This window comes from Mirounga angustirostris, unplaced genomic scaffold (genome assembly GCF_029215605.1).
Source record: "Mirounga angustirostris isolate CCGP_5_RB_7025 unplaced genomic scaffold, mMirAng1.0.hap1 SCAF_12, whole genome shotgun sequence".
Taxonomy (NCBI): Eukaryota; Metazoa; Chordata; class Mammalia; order Carnivora; family Phocidae; genus Mirounga; species Mirounga angustirostris.
Window position 1 is genome coordinate 107,843,657 of NW_026991720.1, and position 13,584 is coordinate 107,857,240.

Genomic DNA, 13,584 nt, shown 5'->3' on the forward strand with positions numbered 1-13,584 from the left:
GTTTGGCTATTGTGGACATTGCTGCTATAAACATCGGGGTGCACGTACCCCTTCGGATCCCTACTTTTGTATCTTTGGTGTAAATACCCAGTAGTGCAATTGCTGGATCATATGGTAGCTCTATTTTCAACTTTTTGAGGAACCTCCATACAGTTTTCCAGAGTGGCTGCACCAGTTTGCATTCCCACCAACAGTGTAGGAGGGTTCCCCTTTCTCCGCATCCCCGCCAACATCTGTCGTTTCCTGACTTGTTAATTTTAGCCATTCTGAATGGTGTGAGGTGATATCTCATTGAGGTTTTGATTTGGATTTCCCTGATGCCGAGCGATATTGAGCACTTTTTCATGTGTCTGTTGGCCATTTGGATGTCTTCTTTGGAAAAATGTCTGTTCATGTCTTCTGCCCATTTCTTAATTGGATTCTTTGTTCTTTGGGTGTTGAGTTTGATGAGTTCTTTATAGATTTTGGATACTAGCCCTTTATCTGATATGTCATTTGCAAATATCTTCTCCCATTCTGTCGGTTGTCTTTTGGTTTTCATAACTGTTTCCTTTGCTTTGCAAAAGCTTTTTATCTTGATGAAGTCCCAATAGTTCATTTTTGCCCTTGCTTCCCTTGCCTTTGGCGATGTTTCTAGGAAGAAGTTGCTTCGGCTGAGGTCAAAGAGGTTGTTGCCTGTGTTCTCCTTTAGGATTTTGATGGACTCCTGTCTCACATTGAGGTCTTTCAGCCATTTGGAGTCTATTTTTGTGTGTGGTGTAAGGAAGTGGTCCAGTTTCATTCTTCTGCATGTGTCTATCCAATTTTCCCAACACCATTTGTTGAAGAGACTGTCTTTGTTCCATTGGACATTCTTTCCTGCTTTGTCGAAGATTAGTTGACCATAGAGTTGAGGGTCCATTTCTGGGCTCTCTATTCTGTTCCATTGATCTATGTGTCTGTTTTTGTGCCAGTACCATGCTGTCTTGATGATGACAGCTTTGTAATAGAGCTTGAAGTCCGGAATTGTGATGCCACCGGCTTTGCTTTTCTTTTTCAATATTCCTCTGGCTATGCGGGGTCTTTTCTGGTTCCATAAATATTTTAGGATTATTTGTTCCATTTCTTTGAAAAAAGTGGATGGTATTTTGATGGGGATTGCATTGAATGTGTAGATTGCTCTAGGTAGCATTGACATCTTCACAATATTTGTTCTTCCAATCCATGAGCATGGAACATTTTTCCATTTCTTTGTGTCTTCCTCAATTTCTTTCATGAGTATTTTATAGTTTTCTGAGTACAGATCCTTTGTCTCTGTGGTTAGATTTATTCCTAGGTATCTTATGGTTTTGGGTGCAATTGTAAATGGGATCGACTCCTTAATTTCTCTTTCTTCTGTCTTGTTGTTGGTGTATAGGAATGCCACTGACTTCTGTGCATTGATTTTAGATCCTGCCACTTGACTGAATTCCTGTATGAGTTCTAGCAGTTTTGGGGTGGAGTCTTTTGGGTTTTCCACATAAAGGATCATATCATCTGCAAAGAGTGAGAGTTTCACTTCTTCTTTGCCAATTTGGATGCCTTTGATTTCTTTTTGTTGTCTGATTGCTGTGGCTAGGACTTCCAATACTATGTTGAATAGCAGTGGTGATAGTGGACATCCCTGCCGTGTTCCTGACCTTAGGGGGAAAGCTCTCAGTTTTTCCCCATTGAGAATAATATTTGCTGTAGGTTTTTCATAGATGGCTTTTATGATATTGAGGTATGTACCCTCTATCCCTATACTCTGAAGAGTTTTGATCAAGAAAGGATGCTGTACTTTGTCAAAAGCTTTTTCTGCATCTATTGAGAGGATCATATGATTCTTGTTCTTTCCTTTGTTAATGTACTGTATCACATTGATTGATTTGTGGATGTTGAACCAACCTTGCAGCCCAGGGATAAATCCCACTTGGTCATGGTGAATAATCCTTTTAATGTACTGTTGGATCCTATTGGCTAGTATTTTGGTGAGAATTTTTGCATCCATGTTCATCAGGGATATTGGTCTGTAATTCTCCTTTTTGATGGGGTCTTTGTCTGGTTTGGGGATCAAGGTAATGCTGGCCTCATAAAATGAGTTTGGAAGTTTTCCTTCCGTTTCGATTTTTTGGAACAGTTTCTGAAGAATAGGTATTAATTCTTCTTGAAATGTTTGGTAGAATTCCCCTGGGAAGCCATCTGGCCCTGGGCTTTTGTTTGTTGGGAGATTTTTGATGACTGCTTCAATTTCCTTAGTGGTTATAGGTCTGTTCAGGTTTTCTATTTCTTCCTGGGTCAGTTTTGGTAGTTGATCCATCTCTAGGAATGCATCCATCTCTTCCAGGTTATCTAATTTGCTGGCATAGAGTTGCTCATAATATGTTCTTATAATTGTTTGTATTTCTTTGGTGTTGGTTGTGATCTCTCCTCTTTCATTCATGATTTTGTTGATTTGGGTCATTTCTCTTTTTGATAAGTCTGGCCAGGGGTTTATCAATCTTGTTAATTCTTTCAAAGAACCAGCTCCTAGTTTCGTTGATCTGTTCTACTGTTCTTTTAGTTTCTATTTCATTGATTTCTGCTCTGATCTTTATCATTTCTCTTCTCCTGCTGGGTTTAGGCTTTATTTGCTGTTCTTTCTCCAGCTCCTTTAGGTGTAGGGTTAGGTTGTGTACTTGAGACCTTTCTTGTTTCTTGAGAAAGGCTTGTATTGTTATATACTTTCCTCTTAGGACTGCCTTTGCTGCATCCCAAAGATTTTGAACAGTTGTGTTTTCATTTTCATTGGTTTCCATGTATTTTTTTAATTCTTCTTTAATTTCCTGGTTGACCCATTCATTCTTCAGTAGGATGCTCTTTAGCCTCCATGTATTTGAATTCTTTCCGACTTTCCTCTTGGGATTGAGTTCTAGTTTCAAAGCATTGTGGTCTGAAAATAGGCAGGGAAAGATCCCAATCTTTTGGTACCGGTTGAGACCTGATTTATGACCTAGGATGTGATCGATTCTGGAGAATGTTCCATGGGCACTAGAGAAGAATGTGTATTCCGTTGCTTTGGGGTGGAATGTTCTGAATATATCTGTGAAGTCCATTTGGTCCAGTGTGTCATTTAAAGTCTTTATTTCCTTGTTGATCTTTTGCTTAGATGATCTGTCCATTTCAGTGAGGGGGATGTTAAAGTCCCCCACTATTATTGTATTGTTGTTGATGTGTTTCTTTGCTTTTGTTATTAATTGCCTTATATAATTGGCTGCTCCCATGTTAGGGGCATAGATATTTACAATTGTTAGATCTTCTTGTTGGATAGATCCTTTAAGTATGATATAGTGTCCTTCCTCATCTCTTATTACAGTCTTTGGTTTAAAATCTAATTTGTCTTATATAAGGATTGCCACCCCAGCTTTCTTTTGGTGTCCATTAGCATGGTAAATGGTTTTCCACCCCCTCACTTTCAATCTGGGGGTGTCTTTGGTTCTAAAATGAGTCTCTTGCAGACAGCATATGGATGGATCTTGTTTTTTAATCCAGTCTGTTAGCCTGTGTCTTTTGATTGGGGCATTTAGCCCATTTACATTCAAGGTAACTATTGAAAGATAGGAATTTAGTGCCATTGTATTGCCTGTAAGGTGACTGTTACCGTATATTGTCTGTGTTCCTTTCTGGTCTATGTTGCTTTTAGGGTCTCTCTTTGCTTAGAGGACCCCTTTCAAGATTTCCTGTAGGGCTGGTTTTGTGTTTGCAAATTCCTTTAGTTTTTGTTTGTCCTGGAAGCTTTTTATCTCTCTTTCAATTTTCAATGACAGCCTAGCTGGATAGAGTATTCTTGGCTGCCTATTTTTCTCATTTAGTGCTCTGAATATATCCTGCCAGTCCTTTCTGGCCTGCCAGGTCTCTGTGGATAGGTCTGTTGCCAATCTAGTGTTTCTACCATTGTAGGTTACATATCTCTTCTCCCGAGCTGCTTTCAGGATTTTCTCTTTGTCTCTGAGACTCGTAAGTTTTACTATTAGATGTCGGGGAGTTGACCTATTTTTATTGATTTTGAGAGGGGTTCTCTGTGCTTCCTGGATTTTCATGCCTGTTTCTTTCCCCAAATTAGGGAAGTTCTCTGCTATAATTTGCTCCATTATACCTTCTGCCCCTCTCTCTCTTTCTTCTTCTTCTGGGATCCCAATTATTCTAATGTTGTTTCGTCTTATGGTATCACTTATCTCTCGAATTCTGCCCTCATGATCCAGTAGTTGTTTATCTCTCTTTTTCTCAGCTTCTTTATTTTCCAGCATTTCATCTTCTATATTACTGATTCTCTCTTCTGCCTCATTTATTCTAGCAGTTAGCGCCCCCATTTTTGATTGCACCTCATTAATATCCTTTTTGATTTCTACTTGGTTGGATTTTAGCTCTTTTACTTCTCCAGAAAGAGTTTCTCTAATAACTTCCATATTTTTTTCAAGCCCAGCTAGTATCTTTAAAGTGATGATTCTGAACTCTAGATCTGACATCGTACTAATGTCCGTATTGAGTAGGTCCCTGGCAGTCGGTACTGCCTCTTGTTCTTTTTGTTGAGGTGATTTTTTCCGTCTCGTCATTTTGTGCAGAGGAGAATAGATTAATGAGAGAACAAAATGCTAGCAGAGTAACCACGTCCCCAGAAAATATACTCTAAACAAATCAGAAAAGACCTGAAGCAGTGGGATAAGAAGGGGAAAGAGAGAAAAAAGAAAAAGAAAAAAAAAGAAAAAGATAAAGATAAAAACAAAAACAAACAAACAAAAAACAACAACAACAAAAGAAAAACCAGAATGTGATCAAATATGATCTATATGGTATATAGATCAGTGCCACACACTAGATTTGGGGTGTGTTTTGGTCTTTTAGAAGAACGTGTCTCCCAAAATTTTAAAGAAAGAAAAACATATATGTACAAAAATAAGGGTTGATATGATGAAGGGATGGAAAATGACTGTAAAAATGGAAATTATAAAAAATTTTATAAAAGGAATTGATAAGAAGTTGTTTGAAAAAAGAAAGAGGATTTAAAAAAAGAAAAAAGAAAAAGAAAAAAAAAAGGGAGAGGATGTGATCAGGCAGGGGAATAGAAAACACCATATACTAGAGATTTAGTGTATATTTTAATCTGTTAGAAGAAACTATCTCAAAATTTTAAAGAGAGAACAACTTATATATATAAGCCAAAAATATGGGTAACTACTATGAAGGGATAGAATATGACTCTAAAAATGAAAAATAAAAATGTTTTTTTTAAAAAAAGGGATTGATAAGATGTTGTTTGAAAAAGGGAAAAAGAAAAATTCAAAAAGAAATAAAAAGACAAAAAGACAGTTAAAAAAAATTAACTTTAAAAGACTAAGGAATCATGGTAAAAAAACCGTGAATTCTATGTGCAGTAGTCCCCTAGCACTGGAGTTCTGCCATTCTCATTGATCGGTAAACTTGGTCTTGGCTGGCTGTTCTCGCCGATCTTCTGGGGAGGGGCCTGTTGCCGTGGTTTCCAAATGTCTCTGCCAGAGGCGGAATTGCCCTGCCCTTGCCCCTCCCGGCTAAGTAATCTGCTCGGGTTTGCTCTCTGGGGCTTTTGTTCCCTGCGAGCTTTCCGCACAGCTTTGGAGGCGGAGAGTGAAGATGGCGGCCTCCCAATCTCCGCCCCAGAGGAGCCGAGAACTCGGGCCCACTCCTCAGTGAGCCCCCAGAGAAAAGCCACCAGTCACTCCCGTCTCCCCGGTCTCCGGCTGCACTCCGTGCTCAACCGGCCTGTGACCGCGCGTTTCTCTCTCTGGCACCGACCCCGGGTGGAGTCTCCAAACCCAGCAGATCCCTGCGGTGCCCTCCCGCGCGGCTCCTCCCGGGGGAGGAAGGTGAGTCTCCCCGGATCTGCTGCTTGTCGGGTCCCTGCTGGAGGAGCAGGGGCCCGACTGGGCCGCGGATCCCGGTTTAGGGCCACCCCGAGCTGAGAGCCCGCGCCTGGGCTCCGCCTCTGCCGCCGGCTTCCCTGCTCCGATCCCTGGGAGCTCTGCCACACTCGGGCACCCCCGGTCTTTCTGTGACCCCGAGGGTCCTGAGACCACACTGTCCCGGAGGGTTCCACCCCCCACTTAGCCACCAGAGTGACGTCCCTCGGCGGAGCACTTTTAAAAGTTCCGATTTTGTGCTCCGCGGCTCTATCACTTGCCAGAAGCGGCCGACGGAGGCCCCTCCCCCGCCGTCTATCCTTCCGAATATCGCCTCGGATTCACTTCTCCGCATGTCCTACCTTCCAGAAAGTGGTCGCTTTTCTGTTCAGAGAGTTGTTGCTCTTCTTTTCTTTGATCTCCTGTTGGGTTTGTAGGTGTTCAGAATGGTTTGATCCCTATCCAGCTGAATTCCTGAGAGGAGACAAAATCCAGGTCTCCTACTCCTCCGCCATCTTGCTCCGCCCCCCCCCCTGTTTTTTCTTGATAGGAAGAAGAAAAGAAGTCAGTCAGTTATCCTTCTCTCGTTAGCCACATAACTTCCTCTTTCCTGAATCATCCTGTCTTTACAATGACAGAAAAGATCCCCGTGCCCACCCTTCAGCTGCTAGGTGAATTCTCTCCGTTACTGTCATCTTTGCCTTGTGACATTCATCTCGTTAATCTGAGGACAATACAGTCAAAGGTATATCCCAAAATGTATCTATAAAGAATTACTTTTTTGTGATGTATTTGATATAAGGGGATGAGAAGCAGAAAGAACTGCAGCTGACCCTTGAACAGCATGAGCTGGAATTGCACTGGTCCACTTACACAGATTGTTTCCCATAAACACACTACAGGACTGAAAATGTATTTTCTCTTCCTTATGATTTTCTTAACATCATCTTTTCTCTAGCTTCTTTTATTATAAGAATACAGTGTAACATACATATAGCATACAAAATGTGTGCTGATCAACTGTTCATGTTATCAGTAAGGCTTCCAACCAAGAGTAGGCTATTAGTCGTTATGTTTTGGGAGAGTCAGAGTCATGCGGATTTTTGACTCGGGGGAGGGGGATCATCGCCCCTAACCCCTTGCACAGCTCAAGGGTCAACTGTACTGTGGGTTTTACTGCGCCTCAAGGAGCCGTTAAGAGGACTTGGCCTTTAGGCAAAATCATTCTACCTTTCATTTGACTGTTGCTGTGTAGTTTAGAGCATATCCCACTACTAATTTATGTTATTCCCGGAAAAGTTCTATGTGGTGAGAAGGTCAGGGTATATTATCTTTGTACAGATAAGAAAGCAAAAACTGGCCCTGGGGTCACATTATAGTAGGTGGGAGAACAGGCCGTAAGATCAGCTCTTCTGGCATTTTCCATTCATTTCTCCTTGTTAGCCAGTGTTTCTTGAGGAGTTAGAGAATTAAGAAGCATAGCATTTAATTATTTCTGTATCAGAGGCCTTGTACATTCATATCTTTCTCTTGAAAATCACTGCAACTCAGATGTTTGCATTGAGAAACCCAACTATTTAGAGACATCCAAAGATATACTAGAGGAAGAGAGGGGAAGGTTTTATTAGATTTGGAATTTTAATTCAGTTAGACTGCTTTTGTTTACATGTATGCCTACTTTTAAAGTCAGAGATTGCATTTGAAAAGAATAAAAATTAGACATTTGACATCATTTTTATCTTTTGTAGAGCTGTTTTGTGATATTGTGAATTGACATATGTGTAGCTACAAATAGTCTTAAGTGCTTAGGGATTCTGCAGGGAATGTAATAAATGGTCTGAGTATGAAAAGAAGAGAATGCTCATGTTGAAGACCACATAAGAAGAGAAAAATGTTTCGTTTAAGCACAAAGAACTAAAGCAAACCAAGTAAAGTAAGGATAAATGCCTGCAAATTGGGACATATAGGGCTTTTAAAACTGTATGACCAAGAGAAGGAACTTAGGCCTATGTAGGAATATCCATGAGGCTTATGATAATGAATACAGGTGAACACAGGAGGCCTGCGCATATCTGCATGTGTCAAAAGCCTTGTTTGATCATGCGAACGAACCAGGATTTATTTCATGCCTACTACGTGCCAGTTATAGCTAAAGGCACTAGGGATACTGTCATGAGCAAACCAGACAATCACCCCTGCGTTTCTGAAGCATGGATTCTGGTGGGAGGAGAAAAATAAGAAAAAATAAGAGAAACATATAATGTGTTAGATGGTGATAAGTGTTAGGGAAAATAGGGAAGGATGGTTCTGGAAGATGATGCGAGTTTGCATAGTGTGGTTGGAAGAGGACCTTGCAGAAAGGGTGTTAATGGAGTAAAAATCTGAAGGAGGTTAGAGAGTAAGTGACTCATGCAGATTTCTGGGGGTAGAGTGGTCCAGGAAGAGTTACAAGCAAGTAGAAAGGCCTAAACGTGGGTGCCATGGTGAGAATAGAAGCTCCATGTGAGCTGGTCTTTTCTTTGATTCCTTGCTGCATCCTGTTGCCTAGAAGAATGGTTGCACATAGAAGGGGCTCAGCAACAATTTGCTGATTGAGCGAATCTCATGAGCTCTGTTTCTAGGATTCTGCTAGTCTTTTGTGGGTCAACTTTTTGACTCATGGAAAGAACACACCAGCGATGGATAGCCTCCCTGAGCTTTTTCTCTCATTAATTCATAAGCCAAAGGGAATGAGGGGATGGGGGGGGTGGTACTAAAGACTCTGAGCCTCAGGTTGCCACCTCTGGGCATGATGGTAGAGGACATTAGCAACCTAAGGATCTGAAGGCTTCTGGGGCACATGGCGGCCACTGTTCCTTAGCCTCGTTTCTAGATGACTCTTTCCCATGATTGTTTTCTGGAAGCAGATCCAGTTGTCTGGAGTCAATGAATGTTGCTATTCAGTTGGTTCACACTCTGAAGAATTCGGCTCCGTGTGGTCTGGTCTCCACTCACTATGTCCGCTTGGCTTCCCCTTGTTCCTCACACCCTTCAACAGGTGGCCCACCTCCACTCCCTGATGGCTGGCTGAGTGCCGACTCAGCTGCCCGTTATAAAATGGGGCTGATATCAGATCTTCCTGCTGCGGGTCTGTTGTGAGCAACACATAAACTAATGCTTGTGAAAGCCCTTTGGAAACAGAAGTGCTTTATAAACATACGTTGTCCTGATGGTGCTTATGGTACTTGCCGGCTCAGGTGCAAACTAGGGTTTTAGCAGAGGAAATAGAAAGCAATTTAACAATTTGACCAGGAAGAATAAAGGCTGAAATATTATGTGTAACCATAACTAGCACACTGGCACATGATCAGAAGTCGGTATTATTGGGGGCTGTTTTACTTTATCCTATCAATCAGTGCCAGTTCCTGTGTTAGTCTTTGACTCTTAGCACATATTTCTAACAGTTGGTTAAAAGCTCACCGGTAATCCAAGGGGATTGATTTGTCCATTCAAAATCACTTCTTTAAAGAATTGCATTCTGTCCCTTAACCTCTGATAATAGGAAAATAATCATTGAAAGAAGCTGACGTAGGTATTGAATCAAAGAAAGCTCGGTACTTAAAAAGGTGTCAAGTGTAATTTCATGGTTACACTAAAAGAAGACAAAAATCACTTGGAAGAAATCCAGAAACCAGACCTCAGCATTTTGGATTGTATCCCTATTTCTGTGTGCTGGCAGCTCCAAACATATAATAATGAATTGTTCCTCTGGAGGTTGCAAAGCATTTTTCCCATTGAAGTAGTGTGAACATAGCTCTTAGCTTCCAAGCCAGACCAGGGTCTCCACTGGCCTGTATGTAAGTAAGCATTTTCCTAACTACCACCTCCCACAAGAAACATGTCTGAGAACCACCTTCACACGATGGAGGCATGTCTTTGTTTCTGCTGCACCTCCTCGTCGGCAGCGGGATGGAGGAGGCCCCTGCTTGCCCAGCTCCCGGGTCACCGTCTGATGGTTCCTCAAGTTCTAAACGTCACATGGGCAGCCTGACTCCTCAGGGAGAAAGGGGTTATGGACTCGAGCAACAGTGAGAGAGGCAAGGTAGGGTTGGAGGTGTTGCTAACCCATCAAGGTGCTGCAGCATTTCCAGCTACCAGTCCTCAGAGTCCTATGTGTCCAGATCACACCAGGGAGATTTTGAAATAGAGAAGACTTACAAATTTCCCCATCTCTGATATTCTGATTCCCTAGGTCTGGGGTGGGGCAACTTAGGAATCAGTAATTTTCAAAAACTCTCATGATTCTAGAAATTACTGTTATCTCCATTGACTAAGTTGGGAAAGTAAAAGTTAGAAATTAAATGACTAAGATAAAATTACACAGTGGTACATGGCAGAATTAGGGCCCACATGCAGGTTTTCTGAATCTGGGTGCTGTACAGGGCCTCAGAGGGTGGCGTTTGACTTCTTAAGAGTTACTAAATCTGTTCCTCAGAGTCCAGTTTTTCAGGAATTATTCTGTATTGGTAGATGAGTTTATGGTTTTATATAAGCATATGTTGCTCTTATTTTATATGTTTTTGGAAAAAACTGATTGCATGTCATCTAGTTGCAGTCAGAGGACGATGGGAGCAGGCATCTCTTAAACCCTGCCTCGCAGCACCGCCGGGTGTGCCAGTGAAGTCCCGTCTAGCAGTGAACTGTCAGCCTTCTCCTCCTGGAGGCTCGGCCCCCCTCTCTTGTCTTTACCATCTCCTTTTCTTGTACTGTCAGAAGCTTGAGATATTAAAAAGAAGATTCTGTAAAGGCTTGAAAGCTGGGGAACAGGAGCACCAGTGAAGTGGTCGGGAACAGGAAAACCATGCCATCCTCAGGAAAGGGTATTGATTAGGGGGGAAGGGAGTCTTGGTAGAGAGGATGCTGGGAGAATCTCACAGGGGCATGGATCATCGGTCGGGGTTCTGTAGGCTGGAGAGATAGCTTCAGCCTGGAATGCAGACATTCCAGGGACCAGAAGGAATTTGATTAAGCCATTTAATTAAAGGCTTCATGGAGGCATGATGCCTTGATGTTTTGCACAATGATACGTTGTTCAACCTTTTTCTTTCCCCCAGATTATTTCCACCTCTTTTATGTTCAGATGTATTTTTATTTAATTCATTTATAGATATGTATCTTTATATCTGTATCTACTTCTCTCTCTGTGTATTACATTTAGCTCTATCTCTGACATTTTATTCTGATTTCTTGCAAATAGTTAAATATTATCATTTCAACATCACCACTTACTGAATAAGATTTTCTCTCTCCACTTGTTTACACACCCCCTTTTCTTATAAGAGGCAGTTTAAGGTTTTTACTTCATTTTGCCTTTCTTAGAAGAATTGATCGGTGCTTTATTAATCTCCCTGGCTTCTGGAAAGGTGAAAATTGTGGAGAAAATTTCCTCGTTGTACAGCCCTTCACCTTCTCTGTTCTTTCTGTCATCTTATCTTGTTGATCGAAACAGGATAACTGTTATTGGACATTTTAATGAATGCCCTGGAAAATGAATTCCTACTGGTTACTTCCTGTCTCAGGACTTAAAATGCAGTGTGCAGTTTTCCCACCTTTCCAGTTGCCAGAATACAGGGAAAGATGAATGTCAGTCGGAATTTTCAAGGAATCTGGGCAGGTTGGAGAAATTTCTCCACCAGCTGTTTAGCCATGCCTTAATTTGTATGGACCTTAGACATTCTTTGAGGAGGATAGAGACACATTTCTCTTAGGGAATCTAGTCGAAGTTATGGCTTCTCTCTTCCACAGAAAAAAAGGGTGCACACATAACGTTGACTACAGTTTCCAGGAGTGTGCTTATCTGTGAAGCTCACCTTATTAATGAGCAAGTCAGATTTCTTTTGGTGTGAGATGGGACGGCCACAGCTCTCTCTTCTGGGTTCTCACCCATGTCGATGGAGGGACACTTGCCTGCTGCTCTGCTTATGGGACACTGCCGTGTGCATATATGATTTTCAGAATGGCTTTAAATCCCGTTTAAAATGGGGCGGGTGGGTGGAAATGACAGTGTCCATGCCTTCCTTTCTCAACTAATGTATGTTCTGATAAGTCGTGGTTTTAGGCTGCTGGAACCTTGGATTAAATACTCCCTTTTTCTAAGCTCAGATCAGAGAGTGAGCTCCTTCGGGTTATAGCCTTTTCTTCTGTTACATTAAAAGTGATCTTTCTCTTTCCCCTCCTAGCGGGTGTCCTTGAGCGCCAGTCCATAGCTAGCGTGAAGGCAGGGGGGCGAAGCTGGTAGAGCACTTTGGAGTCCCGCTGCCTTTGTTTGAGCACATCACCTGTGCTTACCGGCCAGTTTGCTTAGCACACAGCCCCTCATTCTCCCATTTGCCTCATTCGCAGCGTGGCCATGATAACAGGACACACCTCAGAGGTGTCCTAGGGATCAAATGAGTTAATGTTTGTAGAGCACTTAGAACAGTATCTGGCACGTACTAAGCACTGAGTGCGTGACGAATGAAGGTTGTCAACAGTGAGAGTTCAGTCATGAGCAGTGGTGATTGTTGCTAAAAATGAAATAAAATGTAGGCACTTTTTTTTTAATAAATTGGAGGTTGAATTTTATTCCCAAAGTAAATCTCGATGTCACCTTGACTTGTATTCCGTATATATTTTTTGAAAAGTTAATAAGATACCTAAAATTGTGTGCCGGGCATTATGCTGAGTGTTTTCTTTGTAAAGAGAGCCTTATTTAGCTCTCCCAGCAGTACTGTGAAGGTAGGCAATATTGTGCCCCCCTGTTACAGAAGAGGAAACTAGCTGACCTAAAGATGGTAGGTAGCTTTCCCAGGTCATGCAGCCAGTAAATGGTGTGCTGAGAGGTGCACCCCAGCATGTTGACTCCAGATCCCCGCCCAGAACCTTCTACTCCTCTTGTATGGAAACAAAGGGGAGTGAGAGTGCTGAAAATGTTAGGGAATGCTCTGCCTGTTTTTCTCTTGACCACTCAGTTATGATGGGACACCCTCAGAAGGATCCACCATCTGTGGGAAAGGTCATGAAGGACTAATGTAGGGTCGGTCAGTGATCATTGCTAGTTGACTATGAGAAGGCATGCTTCATGATTGCGATGTTCACGTGCACTTAAATATAATAATACAAACTTGTATACCACCTCCACTGTTTCAAAGGCTGTTATGAGATGAATTGAGTTCTTCCGTGAGAAGTATTCTGTACAGGGTCCCACACACGGCAAGTGCTCAAAAAGTGTTAGCTGCGATTACTGTTACTGTCACTGTGGTTGGGACTTGATCCTCAGAGGGGCGCTTCACGAGTCTCCCGAGTTTTCTGAGTTCTGAGAGGTTAAATGACGTATCTGCAGACACAGGACTGGTTCGTGTGTTTTGCCCCCAGTCCAGCTTCTTCTAGCCTTGATGGCGTCGTTCTGCCAGCCGCACCATCTTCCGTGCCCCCCCACCCCACCCCGTTGCCAGAGAAACCTCCCGGGCCCTGCTTAGCCTCAGAGCCACAGGTTGCTTTATCCCCTGGAAGTAAGTTCTGCGGTGGATTCTCCAAGTGACTTCGGAACACCCAGGCCTTCCCGAGGGGATTCAGTCTCAAATGTGATCTGAGGTCCGGATAGTACTCATACATTAATGAATATAAAAACAGGTCTTTCAGAGTCTGTTTACTCTCC

At 42.3% G+C, this 13,584-nt stretch overlaps 2 protein-coding genes across 2 annotated transcripts in view; both read left to right on the plus strand.

Moving 5' to 3' along the window:
- LOC135362165 (TBC1 domain family member 22A-like) overlaps window positions 1-13,584 on the plus strand; it is a gene marked incomplete at its 3' end in the record, with an annotated part of 289,826 nt that overhangs the window by 151,662 nt on the left and 124,580 nt on the right.
- LOC135362211 (alpha-mannosidase 2-like) overlaps window positions 1-13,584 on the plus strand; it is a 165,314-nt gene that overhangs the window by 144,050 nt on the left and 7,680 nt on the right. Inside the window, exon 21 of the mRNA XM_064575622.1 lies at window positions 6,460-6,654. Coding sequence (XP_064431692.1) covers window positions 6,460-6,654 — 195 coding nt within the window. The remainder of the gene's footprint in view (window positions 1-6,459; window positions 6,655-13,584) is intronic.